The 14,074-nt window shown below is 47.1% G+C and overlaps 1 protein-coding gene across 5 annotated transcripts in view; it reads right to left on the minus strand.

Moving 5' to 3' along the window:
• kst (spectrin beta chain, non-erythrocytic 5 kst) overlaps positions 1-14,074 on the minus strand; it is a 328,959-nt gene that overhangs the window by 7,949 nt on the left and 306,936 nt on the right. For 4 of the 5 annotated variants that reach the window (XM_089558125.1, XM_089558127.1, XM_089558126.1 and 1 more), the window contains exons 69-76: positions 13,127-13,344; positions 11,812-12,100; positions 10,464-10,646; positions 8,522-8,644; positions 6,262-6,465; positions 5,102-5,323; positions 2,635-2,914; positions 1,181-1,579 (exon numbers count right to left, since the gene is read on the minus strand). In XM_089558125.1, the coding sequence (XP_089414251.1) occupies positions 1,181-1,579; positions 2,635-2,914; positions 5,102-5,323; positions 6,262-6,465; positions 8,522-8,644; positions 10,464-10,646; positions 11,812-12,100; positions 13,127-13,344 (1,918 nt within the window). The remainder of the gene's footprint in view (positions 1-1,180; positions 1,580-2,634; positions 2,915-5,101; positions 5,324-6,261; positions 6,466-8,521; positions 8,645-10,463; positions 10,647-11,811; positions 12,101-13,126; positions 13,345-14,074) is intronic. The other variant, XM_089558130.1, reaches the window with a different exon arrangement.

Consider the following 14,074-nt stretch of genomic DNA (forward strand, 5'->3'; position numbering starts at 1 on the left):
GCTTCAGAAAACAGTTCAACTGGACTGATGTTTTCACCTGGACTGTAAACAAAGCAAAAGAACAAATAAAAAAAACCAAGTGCAATAGGACTGACTCAATTAGGCTGGGGTTCAAAGCGGTGGTAGGTGCAAGGGAGGCAATGGGGGGAGCATGAGCAGCTTAGTGCTTGCTTAGCTTGCTGCAGGGATTGTGCAACAGCGCCGTCTTACAGCTATAAAAGAATTGAGAAACCAGACACAATACACCCCATGCTTGTTTCGCACCACTAGAGTTTTTTTTTTAGCGAACACAGTTCATAACTTGGACTGCTCAGGATGTTGCGAACCTCAGGCGAGTGTGCACCCATTATAGCTTGGCAGGCCTCAGTGTCACGACGGGGTGGCAGTTGTATATCTTTACAAATGCAATAAAGATACACATTAGCTGACTATTTTATAAGTTTTTTAAGAACACTGACGTGAACATAGCTATGTCTTTCTTTCTGCGGGCCGATGCCCCGAGTCTGATCTACACGTAAACAAGTTCGCAAAATGTAGACTGCATATCTTTGAAGGCCTTAGCGTGGCCTCAATGCGTGAATGTTGGTGAAGGGCTAGCCATTATTTGCCAACAGATCAGAGCTATGGTAGCAACGAGAAAGTCTGTTCTATTTCAATTACATTCCGGAGAGCCACTAGGGTTCTCGAATCCACTCCTATGGAGTCCTCGCACCGCTGACGCTTCATCCACTGCCAGGCCTGGTAAACCCGCTGCTGGATGAACTCCATTTCAAGTTTCTCAGGGTATACAAAACTTGTGAACCAAGCCAATTCAATTAATATGACTGAGAGCTCTTCCAAGCTGACCTTGCCAAGCCTAGCCACCAGTTTTTCTTTTTTATATATATATATTACTCCTTGGTCAATAGTTCCGTAAGAAACTGGTACCTATAGATGGTCAAATTGGAAGTAATGCGTAACTGTTCTTCATTTCTGGGGCTCATGAGAAAGCATGATTGTTTACAATTAACTGAGGTCTAAGGTGTCGGCTCTGCAACCCAACTTGCTACTGCAGTCTGTGGGCAAGTGAACCAGCCGAGAGAGCTTCAGACAAACGACCAGGGGGCCTTAACTTGAATTGCGGGCAAAAAAGCCAGCTTCGGAAGTGACTAAATGCTTTCCAAGGAACCAGTGTCCATACCAGCATGGGAGCTGCCTCTTGACGGCAGTGTGCTGGAGTAGGACTGGGGCGAGGGAACCGTAGTGCTGTGTCCTCCCGACTGCTGAAACATCTGAATCTTGCTCTTGACCGACGAGGCTGAGCTGTCTGGGACGTCGACCGACGACGAACGAATGGACGAATTTCGAGGCGGGATCGGAGGCTTTTCTCTTTCGACTCTTGCCACCAACGGGGGCGCTGGCTGCGAGGTTGCCGCGGTTACGGCGCCCTGAGGGTGGGACGACACCACTGAGTGCCTCATCTCCGGCGAGGAGCAGGGACTGGGCGTGGACGACTGGTCCCTTCTTCGCCTGTCGGCCAGCGGCGTTCCGCTTGTGTCGCTGTCGGCTGATGAGGGCGGTCGGTGCGACACGTTCGGTGCTGGCGGTGTGACAACGGTGTTGCCGCAAAAGCGGATCGCAGACAGAGGCGGGAAAAGAAAGAAGACAAGGGTGGCACAGTCAGCAATGACAAGCCTGCCACGACAAGCCGTTCCTGTCAGCCACAGATGGTGAATGCTTTCGGGATGACGCAGGCGATGAGAGAGAAGTTCCGCTTCGAAGTGGTGAGGAGAAGCCCGAGTCAAGACGGAGAACATGCAGCACGTGGCGGAACAGCCTCCATCCATGTCGCGTTCGAGAGAGAGAGAGAACTTGCCAACAACCCAAGACGAAGAAAAGCCGTAGTGTGCCAAGGGGGTGCTCTTTTGATTTTTTTTTTTCCCGTATGTTCCACACATGCAAGCGTTCACTTCAAAAGCAGCGTAAAGGCAAAAAGGCATTGAAGGAAAACAACCTCAGTTCCACCAGTGAAGACTTCGTACTTTGAACCAGTGCGACGTTATGTAGCTAGTGCGGTGTTACGGTGATGCAGTGCGTAGTTAGGTTGCGTGTTAGCAGTGCTGGGTCAAGAGCGGTGCACATGATGAGCACGGAATGCAAAATGGCGATGAAGAAGTGCTCAAAGTGAGGTTTCTGGCAGTCTATTCCACTTAATATCTGCTTTTGATGTGCTCATAAATACAAGAAACTGCAAAACTATACACAGACATGGGACTTTTTTAACAGGGTTTACAATACAGGTGAAATCTGTCAGCCTCAAACTATGGTAAGCTGTAAATGCATATTTACGAAACAAAACACAGTTATCGTGTGCTAGTTTAGATGGTTCAGTAACCCTTCACATATTATCATTGCTTTCAAAATATGTGGCATCTGACTGTGACGGTCAGTTATATGCAAAAGCAGCAAGGACAAAACAAACGTCAGACGCATCATGCACATAAACAAGGAGCGACTACTGCAGCATGCACGGAGTACACAAGAGGCACATGCAGTGACAAGCAGCGACGACGTAGGTGGGACGTGCAAGAAGATGTGGCTAAACATCTGGGCAACAAACAATAACTACCCCCTCTCGAATGCCCCCCCGCTTACCTGAGGCATTCAGACTTGTGCCCAAACCAGTGCTCTTGCGGGCTTCATCGTAGCTGAGCAGCTGCAAGCTAGGTGGCAGTGCTGCATGGAAGGAGATCTTGTTGACCCAGTCGCTCATGGACGTCTCGCTGTTGGCCACAAAGAGGAACTCGACGCCGTCGGCCAGCCTCAGTCGGAAGGCGTGCTTCTTTTTGGTGTAGTTGCTGGCCTTGGAGCACTGTGCCTGCAGCAGGCTGATGGGTGGTGACGCTGCATTGCTCTCCATGAAGCCCTCTTTGTCCTGCGTGGAGGGGGGGGGGTTGGAAGACAGGATTATCAACCAAAAAGGCGGCGCTGATTCCCCATGGCAAGCTTCCAAAATGGGATCATGAAGCCGAATGTGGCGCTCTCAAATGGTGTGTGTATAATTAATTCTGTGCTGTCAGTCACCTACAGCTATGCTACTACAGTGGAACCTCGATTATACGACGTTCAGGGGACTGCGCGAAACCGTCGTATAATCCAGGTGTCGTATAATCGAAAATCAAGCGTGATATTTTTTAACGTCTGAATTCATCGTCATCTTTTTTTTTTTCCGAAACACAAATGCAGCACATTTTTGCCGGCAGAGGGCTAGTCTTCAACAAACAAGATAAAATGGCCGTTGAGGCTGCCGTGAGCAGCGGGCATGGAGGTCCACAGAAGCGGGGCAGCGGCTCTCGCGGTTTTCTTGATAGGTGGAAAGATTAAGGCGCACCGGTTATCGACTGGCTAAAGTGTGCCTACCGTATTTACTCGATTCTAAGCACCCCCTTTTTTTCACGATCGCGATGCCCAAAGTGAGAGGGGGTGCTTAGACTCGAAAAATTTAAACTGACCCCCCCCCCCCCCCCCCCCCCGGGCCCCTCTTTTCGCGGCGAAATCTCGATGAAACGGGCGCGCGCGAGAAAAAACATTTTATTTAGAAAACATTAAAAAAAAATAGCTGCAGACAGTTCTGTGCCACCATCTGTCTTGTAGTGTCGGAACGCAGCAACACAAAAAGCGTCGCGGACGCCCCTGTCCTCCTTCGGTGAGCGCGGCCTCGCCCGCTTATCTGTTTTTTCAGCAGCGTCCGCGGACGCAGTTGTTGCTGCGACGCGCGTCTTATCTTTTCTCTTTATCTTTCCTCTGATCTTTTAACTCTCCTCTATCTGCACTTGGCAGCGGTGGTGGCTTGGCTCGAGCCAGTAGCAGGCCTTCAACCACAACGCGCAGGCCGCGCCTCCTCGGAACTCCAGGCTCGACGAAAAAGAGAGCAAGTGCACTTGGCGGCCTCGGCAACGCTCTCTTCCGCGCAAAAAAGGGGGTGCTTAGATTCGCATGCAAAGTTTTTTTCAGAATTTTTTCTCCGAAAATAGGGGGGGTGCTTAGATTCGGGGGGTGCTTAGAATCGCGAAAATACGGTACATCCCGGCCTGCGTTTGCTGACGACCTTTTTTTGACGGATGGTACAAGCCAGACGTCGTACGAAGCGGGGTCCTTCTAAAATTTGCGTCGTATAACCGAGGTTTTTAATGCATTGTCTCTATGGAGGTTTTGCCGGGACCGCACAAATTCGTCGTAAAATGTGGGTCGTCGCATGACCGGGGGACGTATAATCGAGGTTCCACTGTACACAGCTACAAGCTGCCAATTGACAACCACCTCCAGTACTCAGCGACCGAGTACGGCACGACACACAGAAACTAAAAAGCTGGCATGCCGGCCAAAATGCGACCAGCAAAGACCCAGCCACCATGTCACAACTCGGGTCAGCAATATTCCCAGGCAAGCTTGGTGTCACTTTGACAAAGTATTGCTCGATAACTTCGTCTACATATCATCACCAACATCACGATAAAAGTGCCAACAAGGACGCTGCCATTCAGAAACAACTGCGTATGGCTGAAAACCTGCATTAACTATGGTTTTTGTTCTGCACTGTGCTTCCAAGTCTTCATGCAAAAACTGCATATAACAAAAAGCTGCATGTAAGGAAAAATCGCAGACTTTTTTGCATTTCGTTATAATCAGGTTCGAATGTATGTTTGTGCTCAAAAGTGAAGCCTAGAGAGCAGGCTCCTTTACTGCAAGTCTAGAGTGGCACTTCGTGAGGTGCTGTGCACTCACTGAAAGCGGTTGGTTGGTTGGTTTATGGGGTTTAACGTCCCAAAGCGACTCAGGCTATGAGAGACGCCGTAGTGGAGGGCTCCGGAAATTTCGACCACCTGGGGTTCCTTAACGTGCACCGACATTGCACAGTACACGGGCCTCTAGAATTTCTCCTCCAAAGAAATTCCACCCGCCGCGGCCGGGATCGAACCCGCGTCTTTCGGGTCAGCAGCCGAGCACCATAACCACTGAGCCACCGTGGCGGCTGCACTCACTGAAAGCAACGCTACACTTCTACAACTGAGAAAGGGGGAATGCGTTGTCAGGACAGCAGCGTAAGACAAGGACGACTCGCCTTGAAGAAGCAGAGCAGCTGACCACACAGCACCGTGTAGAAGGTCTTCCACGAGCGCATGGTGGCCTTCTTGCCGCCGGACTGCAGCTCATGCTTGCGGTCCAGGAAGCCCTCCATCTCCACAGCCGGCAGTCCGGCGGCAGTGCGCGACCGCCGGAAGCTTTGGGCTCGCCGCCGTGTGGTGAAGCTGGGAGTGCGCTTCAGCTTCTTGCCCAATTCCACCTGAAAAACAGAGTGACAGGCCCCAAAACATCAGAGGAGGTCATCCAGCTAACACTCCAATATGCCACGAACGGGGACAGATTCCAACGGTAGCTCTTGGAGAGGCGGTAATCCTAGTGAGCTTCTGAACTTTTTGGATGAAAAAAATGGGGGCCAACGCTCTCGAAAAAAAAGAGAGAGGTTGCCCTCCCCTTTAAGGGGGGACAAGGGTCTTAAAGGTAACATTTTCATTTATGGCTAGAATCTCATGAAATTTTGCACACAGATGCATTTTTCTCTTCTGATTCCTAATATGTAACCATAATTGAGCTGGTGGTCTTAGATCTTACGAGGTCTAGAATGTAATTAGGTAATTTCTTACGCAGATTTAATGAACTTTCTCACTGCATTTTGTTGCTTTTAATTACATGAATTGATAGCCAGAGTTCTGATACCCAGTGACATTCTTCGTTTTTTTCTAAACGCATGTCATCCTGACATACTATGTCGAGAGTAAGAGGTCGCAGTATTTTACACTGCAACTCGTTAAGCTAATTGTAAATTGCTATTTATACGTGGCCTAAACAAAAAAACGAAGAATGTCAACGGGTATAGAAATTTGCTGGCTATCAATTCATGTAATTCAAAGCAACAAAATGCAGTGAGACAGTTCATTAAAGCTGCGTAAGAAATAACCTAATTACACTCTATAATCTAAGATAACTTTTGATCTAAGACTACCAGCTCAATTATGACTACATTTTTCAAATGAGAACAGAAAAACGCATCTGTGTGCAAAATTTCATGACATTCTAGCCACAAATAAAAAGGTCAGTTTTAAGACCCTCGTCCCCCTTTAATCTGCTCCTGCACTTCTCGCAAGGATGACAAGCCCATCAGTGCATTGCTCTACTGTGCAGCCTGCGAAGGTGATGAATGAGTGGAAGTAAAAAACTGACCTTCATACTCTCGGCCCGTTTCACTGGTGATGCTCCAGGAGTGGTAAGGGTGCTCATGACCTTACGCTCACTGTCCAGCGACCTCTGGGATGGTGACTTAACCAGGCCACCAACGTACGATGGAGCAAGTTCACCGTTGTTTTCAGCGCTCAGCTGAGAAGAGTCCAGGGCTCCACGGCGAAGACCATCCTCACGCATGCGCTCCTAAAAAAGAAAAAAAAAAGAAAGAAAAATAAATAAATTGTACAACAAACATGAACTGGTTCATCATGCTGAAGCAATACGTTTCTATGATTATGGAAGAGATTGGCAGTTTACTCAATCAGAGCATGCAAGATATTGGTGACTTGCTCAATGAAACAACACTGATAAACGGGGAAGTTGTGAATAGCCAGCGAGTAGATTACACGGTGTGGAGAAATTGACCGCAATAATAAGACAAGAAAAGTTAATGCTCTCTCACCCAATTTCTTCACCATCACTGTGCCAGTAAACAGGCAATGACTTATCATTTTCGTTGATGCTTTACAACAGATTACACCTTTGCTTATGTTGGTGCTGCAGTACTTGCAATATTTTCAGTACTTGTGTGCGTTTTGAACACAAGCATGAAAACTCTAACCATGCAGGTTAAAGACATGAACTAGCAAAGCTTCAGCCATTTAGATGTGAACAAAGATGAGTGATGAGCCTCTTTCACATCACTGGCATCACAATGCAATGCCAGGTGCCCATTATATCATGTAAAGCTTATCACTGTAATAAGGGAGTAGTAATTACTCATTGACATCCACCCGAGCGCAGCCATACGGCCACAAAGGAAAGCTATACAGTAAAAGCTCGTTAATTCGACACTGACGGGACCGCGAAAAATTGTCGAATTATCCGAATGTCGAATTATCGAATGAACAACAAAAAACAATGTTTGCCGCAACAGGATGTAACCTTTATTTGGCAAAGAAATCATATCGTCGCCTGCTTTTTCGAGCAAATTTGAGCGACTACGATAGCTCTAACAGCTGCCAGGTGCTCCGCGGCACACGCACCATCAGGGATTTGTTCACAGAAGTCCTCCCGCACGGACAAGGCTTCTGCGGCTTCTTTAACCGTGCACTTCAGCATTTGGGACAACTGCTCACAATCGTCACCTTCTGACGAATCGTCGTCAGCGCCTGTCACTTCAATTATTTCATCCTCGGTCCGCTGACAGGACACAAAGGCAAGGCGCGCAGGAACTGCGCGCTACCCATTCGAAAGCAGCGCGGGGAGGAGGGGAAGCCAGCGCGCCGTCGGCCGCTTATCTGTTTTTTCAGCCAGCGTCCCGTCCGCCGAAGCGGACGCCGTTGTTGCTGCGACGCGCGTCTTATCTTTTCTCTTTATCTTTCCTCTGATCTTTTAACTCTCCTCTATCTGCACGCGGCAGCGGTGGTGGCTCGGCTGAGCCAGTAGGCAGGCCCGTGCAATTTCTTTTCCTCTTTCTCTCAGTCGCAACAAAATAGCAACAACAAGCAGCGCAGTAAACACGCTGACAAAGCGCGCAATTACCAAAAAAGGCGCCGCCTTATGGTTAAATAACTGCGATCGTAGCAGCAAGAACACGTGGAAACGACGACACACGCCAAAACGAAGGCCGCTTCGGCCGCCGCTAACCTCGCTTCCCTCGCCCTCTCACGCTGCTGACGATGATGACCGTACAGATGGCCTATCAGCGTACAGTAGCGCCGCTCGCGGCAGTTTTTTTCTTTTTGCTCTTGGCGCACCGGCTTGGCGGGCGGCGGAGTGGAGTCGAATTAACCGACGCACGGCAAAATTTGTTCGAATTAACGAGAGTTTCGCCCCATAGACTCCTATGTATAATTGTAGGGACCTCGCGTGCGCGTCGAATTATCCGATTTTCCGAATTAACGGGGGTCGAATTAACGAGCTTTCACTGTACAGCTTTCACAGAAACTTCGTAGTTAAAGAAAAATTCATCCTGGTCCGGGATCCTGGATCGTCCTGGTCCCGGACCAGGACGAATTTTTCTTTAACTGCGAAGTTTCTGAGAAAGCTGTATAGCTTTCCTTTGTGGCCGTATGGCTGCGCTCGGGTGGACGTCAATGAGTAATTACTCCCTTATTACAATTCTACTCCACCTTGGGGGATTCCCCTAAATATTTGGTCAAAGCTTACATCACTATTCCAAACCTGCCCGCTCCTTCAGATTCTTTGAAATGTGTCTTTGTCACCTCGCATAAAGTGCACACCCCGTCACACTCACATCCAGAATCCTCTGGTGCTCCTTGCGCTTCATGGCGTCCACCCTGTCCTGCTCCCGCTTCTGTTCCTCCGCTCGGATCATTTCCTCTTCTTCCTGCTTCAGCCTCTTGAATGCCTCTTCCAACTGGGGTGTCCACGAAGGTAAACAAATGGGAAAAAGCAAGAGATTAGATGATGCGACACAAATGCTCATGGCTGACCAAAAATTCAATGCTCACTTTGAATTGAATTGAATTGAATTGATTTATTTTCATGTAATACACATACATGAGGAGATGGGAGAAAAAGCCGCTATAATGCAGCTTGACTAGGCTCCCATCCCCTATACAAGAGCAGAGCATCAGCAACTAATATACATGTCAATGAGGCAAACAAATACATGGTTCAACTGCAACCAGTAAAAAAAGAAAGAAAACAGTTTAAAAAATTAAAAAAATAATAAAAAATAGGTATTAGCAAATGCCCATAGTCAAATTGTAAAAAAAAATAAATGAAAAAAAGTTTGCAATTAGAAAAAACACAGGTAATAGCAAATGCACACCACATTTGTCATGTTGGAGCATTTACATAATTTTATGGATGTGGAGAGATACATGACAGAAACAAACAATTTAGTGCTTTTAATGACAGATTCTCTATGATGATTCCCTTTTTCCTGAAAGAATTCAACATACTTGGAATGACTGTGCACAACATTTCAACACCGTAATTGGTCCGTGAACGTGGCACAAACCAAAATTCAGGATTTTATTTCAGCATAATATTTATAAAGCTCGCAGTGAGGAATTCTCACGAAGTTTCTAGCTATGTGCATGATCTGAAAGAAGTGTCCAGCCATCACGAAGGTTTAAGAAAAAGAACACATATTTGTACTGAGGGAAAAGAATAGACAAGGATGATAGAAATACTATAAATAAAAATACATAAAAATTATTTGTACTCTCGCTCAGCTCAAATTTGCAGCCCTGTCACGTTCGCAATTTCTGTCAAAAGCTTGAAAAGTGGTGGCCACAAATTGCTTTACAACATTCCAGAAATGCAGCTCTTAGATTGCGGCAGATGCATGTGAGTAAGTGCGAGCCTTTCACACAGATTAGTGTTAAGAAAGGATTTGGCTATCGAGTTGCTCGTGAAAAGTTTTTAATCTCAAACGAACTTAAACAACTGTATTCTGTCGTGTAGAAGTTGATCCCCCAACTTACATACCCTGCTGGCCCCCTCAGATAAAAAAAAAAAAAGTTGACCCCGAATGTAAGTTGCTCCTCCTCTTCCGACAGTCTGGCTAGCCAAAGGCAGAAGATGTTCAGATGCGAGTCTTTAGCGCAATTTTTATTACGCAGTTTCCAGTTTCCCACAGCATTGCAGCACGGGTGTAGGTCAAAGAAATAGGTGCAAAATGGCATAGTCGCAAGGTTAGTAGATATCAAAGGCCACAAAACAATGCACCTTCCTCCCTACCATACTCGCGAGCAGAAAACCAGACTGCCAACGATCCTATAGTTTCAGATCATAGCACAACGCATGCTCCAGAGGTCATCGGAACATCGCTCTCGTGCTGCCTATCGTCCAACCGGGCAAGCGAATATCAGCACAAGCAAGCTGGGTAAACGGCACGCTGTTCAAATTTTTTGTTCTTTTCCTCATGCACGGAACTCCGTGCATCCTGGCAGGAACTTCCTGGACACCAGCACAAGGCACGTGCTACCCTTGACCCTGCTACCCTAACTACCCTAGACCCTGCAAATAGGTCAGCTGTGCATAAAGGTTGCGCCTTCATCATTTCAAATGACTAAAGCTATGACTTACATGTGGCAATACAGAGTAAAAGCTCTCATAACTGTTACCTGATGGATGACAACAGGGAGGCATCCGACTTTACTAACCCAATCATCAAAAAGATTGGCCTTGTTAACTAATTCAGCCGCACTCCACAAAAAGTGTACCTTGGTGATACGCTTGACAGTGTCGAACCGATCCTCTTGGGCCTCCACAGTCTTCATGAAGTCATCGTGCTTGCGGATCAGTTCCTCCACCGCCGAGATGGAGTCCGCGCGGTCATCATCGCGGAGGAATGCCTCCCGGCTGGCCAGCCAGGTTTCCAGTTGGTCAGCATCACGGAGGAACAGCTGGAACACACAAGGACTAGCTTGGTATGCACGCACTAGGAAGCCTCCGTCAAATGCAGCTGTTGGAAACTACTAAACCAGTTTCCTTTTAAGCCTATCAAGAAATACAATGGCCTAGCATAAAAGTGAAATTTAATCAATACTGGAAACTCTTGATGCAACTCTCGATGCAAATGGTTTTTATTACAGGTCTGTGTTCCCAATGGGCTACATACTCAGTGTTGCATTGCACAGAAAAAAAATCAAAGAAAAATTTTCTCAGCCTAATCGTTTTCATTTGTTCATGCTCGAATTTCGCACAGAGGTGGCATTAGTGGTAGTTTTCTCTAAGTTTGAGTTGCGAGCTTGCCTGAGTCGGTGAGAATTTAAATTCCACATTGCATGCGGTGATGTCCAAAAACATGGTTTGCAACAGCTGTACCAGCAGCGCCAGTGGTTGTTGGCGGGAGAACGACAAAAGCAGACGAATGCAAGACGCGACACGAAGAGCGCTTCTTTGTTGGGCTGTTGCAAAACAGTCCTTTATGGTCCGGCGTCGCCGTACATGATGCGGACTTTCGGTTAATTCTCACCGATCCAGGCAAGTACCCAACACAAATGCAGCACAAAACAAAACTTACCACAATATGCAACCTCTGTGCGAAATCTGAGGCCGAACAAGCGAGAAGTTAAACAACGGAGATAATTTTGCTTCAACTTTCTCTGAGTGACGCAACACTCAGTATTTATTAGAGCCACAGCATAAACTTGCACCAAAGGTTCAACAAGATTTTAAATGACGGCTATCACATGCAGATAAGAGGAGCAAGCAGCTGGGGAAGTATTTTTACATTACGTGCCAGTAAACCAGGGCATAGCATAAAAGTAAAATTTAATCAATACAAGTGGCAACTCTGCATGCAAATGGTTTTATTACAGATTTGTTCCCAATAGACCACATACTGAGGGTTGCGTTGCTGAGAAAAAAATCAAAGAAAAATTATCTCAGTCAAATTGTTCTCGACTGTTTTCATTCAAATTTCGCACAGAGGTGGCATTCAGCGGTAGCTTTTGTTTTATAATGTGTTTGGGTCGGATACTTGCGTCAGTGTACTACTCTTTGTCCTTTTGAGTGGATTCACACTTAGTGGCTGCCGTCACAGCACGTTCAAGGAGCCAAACTCACCTGCAGGTCCAGGCTTTGGTCGTAGATCTCTTGCCGCCGCTCCCACGTATGCTCGAGGGTCTTGCGCGAGTCGGACAGACGTCGAATGCGGTCCCGCACCTCTTCAGCCATGAAGTGGCCACCGGCAATGATCTTTTCACCAGTGGCAACGAAACGCGAAAAGCTGTCGGCACGAGCGTCCATCTCGGCTTTGTGCTCGCGGTGGCGTGCCAGGAGGGCTTCGGCGCCGGTCACATCACGCGCCAGCTCGTCAGATGTGATGCGTGCTGTGATGTCATTCATCCACGCCCTGAAAAATCGAAAAGCAGGAGAGACAACAACTTAAACATGCTAAGCAGTGATGAGTGGCCGATGGCAACATAAAACAGACAAACACAGAGGACAGAAACAGTGAACACAATGTCAAACTAAAGCGCCAAAAACCACACACACGCACAAGACAAGAGAACGGGACAGAGCGCCTCTGTCACGTTCTCTTGTCTTGTGTGTGTGTGTGTGGTTTTTGGCGCCTTTAGTTTGACAATGAATCACCAACTAGCCCAGCAAGAAGTTCTCTTAGTGAACACAAGTGCTGGAATCTAACTGAGATTTTCGTTTTGAACAGTGCACTTATGTACACAAGAACTAAAACAACAACAAAAAGAAGGCATACAAACTGGCGTTGTCAGCTATCCCAAGCCTAATTCTTTTTTATTTTATTTGATAACTGTGTGCAGCGTTGCATATTTGCTTTCATTGCTCTTCTGTTGCTGTCAATACAGTTCCACCTATCACTTCCTTACTTTGATCGCACACCAGAAAGCTCCATTACAATTGTGCCTCATGAGCCTTCCTTCGGAAATTGCAAGAAGTTAACCATATTTCTTATTCTTCTGATTTGAGTAAGTGACCTCAACAAGAACAGCATAAAACATTACCACTGCAATGAATTATCTTACATATACAAGCTCACATGAGTAGAGTTTGAGTGAAAGAACAGAACACATTTATGCTCCAATGAAGAATCACTTCATCTGTATGGATATAATGCAACAAGGCGATGCAGTGGACAAGTAAAGCAGCACTACTCACAGCACTGACTGAAGCTGAAAAATTTCCCCGGTGAAATGTGATTTTACTATAGTGGGCTGAAAGAACCTGGAATATACTGACTGAAGCTTAAAAATTTCCCCGGTGAAATGTGATTTTACTATAGCGGGCTGAAAGAACCCGGAATATACTGACTGAAGCTTAAAAACTTCCCCGGTGAAATGTGACTTTACTATAGTGGGCTGAAAGAACCCGAAATATGGATAAGCACAGGCTCAAGACTCACATGAGTTCCCGATACTCGTCGAAGTATGCCTGCAGTTGCTCGGCTTGGTGTAGCTTCTCGCCGCGCTCCCGCGATCGGTTCATCAGGGCACTCCATGCCTCAGCCACCTCATCCTGCTTGGCTTCTATGTGCTCCCGTGCATCAGGGAATGTCTCAGCCAAACGCCGGGCTTCGCGAAGCAATGTCTCCACTTGCTCCCTCACAGCTGCTAGGTCTCGCTGTGAAGTAGCAAAGAAAGGGACACAGTAGTCAGTGCATCGCCACGGATTACACGCTGCAATCCTGTCAGTAACTGCAGTCTCACCACTAATTTGTGTCATACAGCACAAATGCAATACAGTCGACGACTGATTTTTCGGACTCTCTAGGGGCCGCGAAAACGACCGAAAAACCGGGCAGTCCGGAAAATCAAATTTCACCGAAAAAATCACGAACTTATTACCACTATGCCGGAGAAAGCGGCCAATTGTATTGGACACATTCTAAAGCTCCTCATGACTATATTTCGCCGCGCGAAATACCGTATAAACGCGTATAAGGGCCGCACTTTTTTTTTTCCAGATTCGAGGGCCAATTTTCGGGGTGCAACCCATACACGCGATATGCGAAAAAAAAATTTTTTTTAAGTAAAAACACACCAACCAGGGAATGAGAGACATTTATTCTACGTTCAATCGTCACTCGCGAAGTATATTTAGATTCCTGAGCTGGTGCTGCGCTCTGGTGCACGCTCATGCCAAAAGAAGCCGCGCAGCATGTCCGCTGTCAACGCGTAGCCGTTGTTCCGAAATTCCATCACATAGAGGAGCAGCTCTTCTTCCAGTTCAGGAAACTCGCACGGCTTGACTCGGAAAGCGCGCTTTTTGCAGCTTGTGTTTCTCTTTTGGTTGCACCATCATCGGACGCACTTCTCGGCCACGTCGAATTTCCCGCCCGCCGCACGCTTAC

This window comes from Amblyomma mixtum, chromosome 8, assembly GCF_055824585.1.
Source record: "Amblyomma mixtum isolate Tamu chromosome 8, ASM5582458v1, whole genome shotgun sequence".
In the NCBI taxonomy this organism is placed as follows: domain Eukaryota; kingdom Metazoa; phylum Arthropoda; class Arachnida; order Ixodida; family Ixodidae; genus Amblyomma; species Amblyomma mixtum.